This window comes from Danio rerio, chromosome 1 (assembly GCF_052040795.2).
Source record: "Danio rerio strain M-AB ecotype USA chromosome 1, GRCz13ab, whole genome shotgun sequence".
Taxonomy (NCBI): domain Eukaryota; kingdom Metazoa; phylum Chordata; class Actinopteri; order Cypriniformes; family Danionidae; genus Danio; species Danio rerio.
Genome location: NC_141021.1, coordinates 24,705,001 through 24,709,089, shown reverse-complemented (window position 1 = coordinate 24,709,089; position 4,089 = coordinate 24,705,001). Strand labels below are relative to the sequence as shown.

Here is a 4,089-nt window from a genome sequence, read left to right as displayed (position 1 = left end):
TCATAGTAAATGTAGCCTTTTGGTAGAGGCTGACATTTTAGAAATTAAGCAACATTAGGAGTTAAGAAATGCAATACAACATTTTTTTTTCTCTCGGTGAGGTAGTTAAAGAGTTAATTCAAGTAGTGTTAGGGGCAACAATTTCATAAAATAAAATGAACTAAAAAAAATTTAATGCAGTAAAATGTAAATAAGTAATCTGCTGTTTCATTAAGCTAAACAAAAATGATACATTTGTAATAGAAATAAACAAAACTGCATCAACATAATCTATTATAGCATTTATAAAATATTTTAAATGCTATTCAATTAGCAAAAAATATCATAATTCTTATTAAAATTAACAAACATAAATTACTAAAACAAACAAATGTTTATTTGATGTTAGTTAAGTATTTGCAAGGTAGATAAATGCTAAAATGAAAAAAATTTCTAAACAATAGATTAAAAAAAATTAATTCATTTTCTTTTCAGCTTAGTCTCTTTTATTAATCTGGGGTCGCCACAGCAGAATGAACCGCCAACTTATTTCACACGTTTAAACGTTTTATTATTATTATTATTCCAATTACAGCAAAGACTCCTGCAAGTCCTGCAGGAATTACAAAATCCTGCAGGATTTGCCACTTCCTTGATTCCATTGTAAAACCTGTAAGAAATTCCTGCACATATGTTCAATGTGTCCTACAGGATTTTTTAATTCCCGCAGGACAGCAGCTATCCAGCAAGGAAAAAAATAAATCCTTCAGGATTCCTGTAAAAAGTACTGCATGAATCTAAAACCTGTATAGGAATTGCCTGCACATAATGTCAATTTGTCCTGCAGGATTTCATAATTCCTAAAGGATACCAGCAGGTTGCTGCAGAAAAAATGAAAATCCTGCAGGATTCCTGTTTACTATTTTGTAAGGGTTTATGCAGAAGATGTCCTTCCAGCCGCAACCCATTACTGGGAAACATCCTTTCACACACATACACTACGGACAATTTCTACCATTTGTCTTTGGACTGTGTGGGAAACCGGACCACCCGGAGGAAACCCACACGAACGCGGGGAGAACATGCAAACTCCACACAGAAATGCCATCTGACCCAGTTGAGGCTCGAACCAGCGACCTTCTTGCTGTGAGGCGACAGCACCCCCTACTGCACCACCCTGTCGCCATAAAATAACTTAAAAGTGTAAATTGATGTTTATTATTAGTAATACTAATATAAAAATGTTAAATAACTTCATATTATATTTTATCTAAGTATTCTAGAATAATTAAAGTATTTGTATTGATGTTTTTGAGGGTGTTTGTAAGCCAATTGTGGAGGCACTCCTTCTTTAATAATTACGGTAAATCAAGTTCAGTGCCGTTTGTTTGACATTTTGAGGTGTTGCTTTTCTTAGTTGTTTGGTAACGTTTCTCCCTCTGTCCGCTGCAATACAGACTGTCAACCAAAGGGGTCGCTGCGGCTCAACTTTCCACGCGTGGACGCTCACACAGCGCTGTATGAAAGAGACGGAGCTTTGTGCCCGAAACTAAAAAAACACACCCAAACCAGAACCCGAACCGACTCATGAATTAAAACAACGACTTGTCTGTGAGGTAATGACCAGGGAATGGTTTTCAGGAGGCTGTAAGATGCAGTTGCTGGAGGGAGTTTAATTCACACAGTTTGTGTGGGATGATCAAGTTGGTGGTTGCTGTTTGCCTCGCTGAGTGAACTTATACAGAGAAAACAAGTAAACAATTCCGATTTCTTACCGTCTAAAGTTAGGTTAAGAGTCGAAATGAAGTAATGTTAAGTGAGAGATGTGGAATAAATGCTTTTGGGGTATAGGGAGTCGGAGGGTTGTGATTTTAATAGGATATGTGAGTGTTGGCTGGATGTTTGTTGAATAGTTTGAGGCCTGGAGCTGGCGGCTAGGCCATTAGCTGATCAAAGAGATTTTTTACCTTCTGAGGTGTTTTTTAGAGGTATCGTTTTAGCTGGGTATTGCGGTAATGTGTAACGTGAACAATATGTGGGAGCCCTTGTCATGAGAGATTAAATGTCCATGCAGTAATGTGTTTTAGATTAAAAGCGCGGTAGCGGAGCGGGTCTCGTTAGCTCTACTGCTAGTATTGCTTTTAGCTTCATTAGCCTTGTGGTTTTATTTAGGATTTTCCCGAAAACTGTCGACTGTAAGACTTCGGTGTCATTTCTAATTTTTAAAGGGGTTATTTACGCGCCCAGAGAGCTGAAGGCTGGCGTACATAAGGTGTTTTTAGCGTTTTTGTGGTGGTGTGGCGGGTTTGTGTGCTGAACTTTAGTGTTGTTGCCTATAGAGGCCAGTAGAGGATCGTCTGTCTGTCTGGAGAAGGATGATGGAGTTCCCGCAGCAGCCTCAGCAGCAAAGACCGGCGGGGGACGGAAAGATCACCTACCCACTTGGTGTCAAAGAGATCACTGATAAAATCAGCAACGATGAAGTCGTCAAACGACTCAAGGTAAGAGCCGAAGTGGTGATCGATGCAGTCGGTGTAATCATTTTTAGTACATTACTAGCAGTTAATTAAAACTGTAGGTCATGTTTGAACCATTTGTCATGTCCCATTAAGTTACCGAAATTGTTTGTTTTGGATGCTGTCTGCCCATGATACTCTGTCACTTTGTGCTGGTAATGAGCTATGAGTTCAGTTTAGTTCAAGTCAAGGTGTACTTTTACATCTGTAAATAGGGGGGGACAATATGCGAAAATTATTATTATATTCATATTACAAACATACAATCTTTGGTGTCTCAATTCCTAGGTACAGTAGGTGTATATAGCTGTGTCGATTAATAGTTTACAGTTTTCCCTCAGTTGCTTTGGTGACATTACATTCATTTTCTTTTCAGTTTAGTCCCTTTTGTATTCTAATGTCTCCACAGCAGAATGAACCACCAACTTATACAGCTTATGTTTTACACAGCAGATGCTCTTCAAGCTGCAACTCATCACTGGGAAACGCTCGTACACTCTCATTCACACACATGCACTATGGAAAATTTTAGATTGTTCAATTACCTATAGTGCATAACTTTGAACTGTGGGGGAACCGGAGCACCCGGAGGAAACCCACGTGAACACAGGGAAAACATGCAAACTTAACACCGAAATACCAACTGACCCAGCTGAGGCTCGAACCAGCAACCTTATTGCTGTGAGGCGATTGTGCTACCCGCTGCACCACCATGACGCCTGCTTTGGTACATTATCAGATCAGAATTGATATTTGCGAAACAGTTAATGCATTTCTCAAAACAACACATAAAAATATCAAAACACCATGGATTACCTGCAAAAGCCAGTCTCTTGCTCAACTTGCTCTTAATATCTATGTCAATGAGCGTGTCAGTGCCATCAGAATCACAGGTCCATGTGTCATTGTGTAAGGATCAGTAAGTCTAAGTAAATTGAAGACAGTCAATTTACAGTGTTATCAATACAACAATGTACTCTGGACAGAGGTTCAAATGAAATGTATGGCTTCGTTTTTTTATTACAAATCTATTGTAATTTTTTGGTTACAACTTAGTTTATGTGAAAGTTTGATTGCAAGAGACTTGATTCACATTTATTCATTTATTGTTTGTACTGTAATTTGTTCACATATCAAGGAAGGAAAAAGACAGCACTGCATAGCATAAAGAAAAAAAAAACTATTAGAAATGTGAACATATGACAAACTCTTTAGGGAAAACTGTACATGCAGTGCTGTAGGACTTAAAAGTGCAGTCTTCTTAGACTTCCTGACATCCCTGTCTATTTATACAGTATATTGCTACTTGATGGTTGAGTTGTTCCTTCGTCAGAAAGATGCAAGATTCTCATGGATTAAATAATTTTGCGTGTAAATACTTATGCTATGAACTAAAGCCTAAATGTTGTGGAGGGTGAGGCCATTCAGACAGAGATTAGGGCTGCAACTAATGATTATTTTAATAATCGATTAATCTGTCAATTATTTTTTTTAATTGAATTTTCATTAATTGGAGGGAAAAAAGGAAAAGCATTCATTTCCAAATCCAACCCTTTATTCAATCTCAGAACTTTTAGAAATTGCAAAAACATGT

The 4,089-nt window shown here is 37.8% G+C and overlaps 1 protein-coding gene across 5 annotated transcripts in view; it reads left to right on the top strand.

Moving 5' to 3' along the window:
• Positions 1–1,458: 1,458 nt before the first annotated feature.
• The window catches only part of pds5a (PDS5 cohesin associated factor A), a 485,752-nt gene continuing 483,121 nt past the window's right edge, over positions 1,459–4,089 (top strand). For 3 of the 5 annotated variants that reach the window (XR_015475595.1, XM_087235334.1, XM_087235333.1), the window contains exons 1-2: positions 1,459–1,732; positions 2,319–2,480. Coding sequence is in view for 4 of the 5 variants with exons in the window: in XM_087235334.1 (XP_087091460.1) it covers positions 2,355–2,480 (126 nt within the window). In the remaining variant the exon portion in view is untranslated. 5 annotated transcript variants of the gene reach the window in all.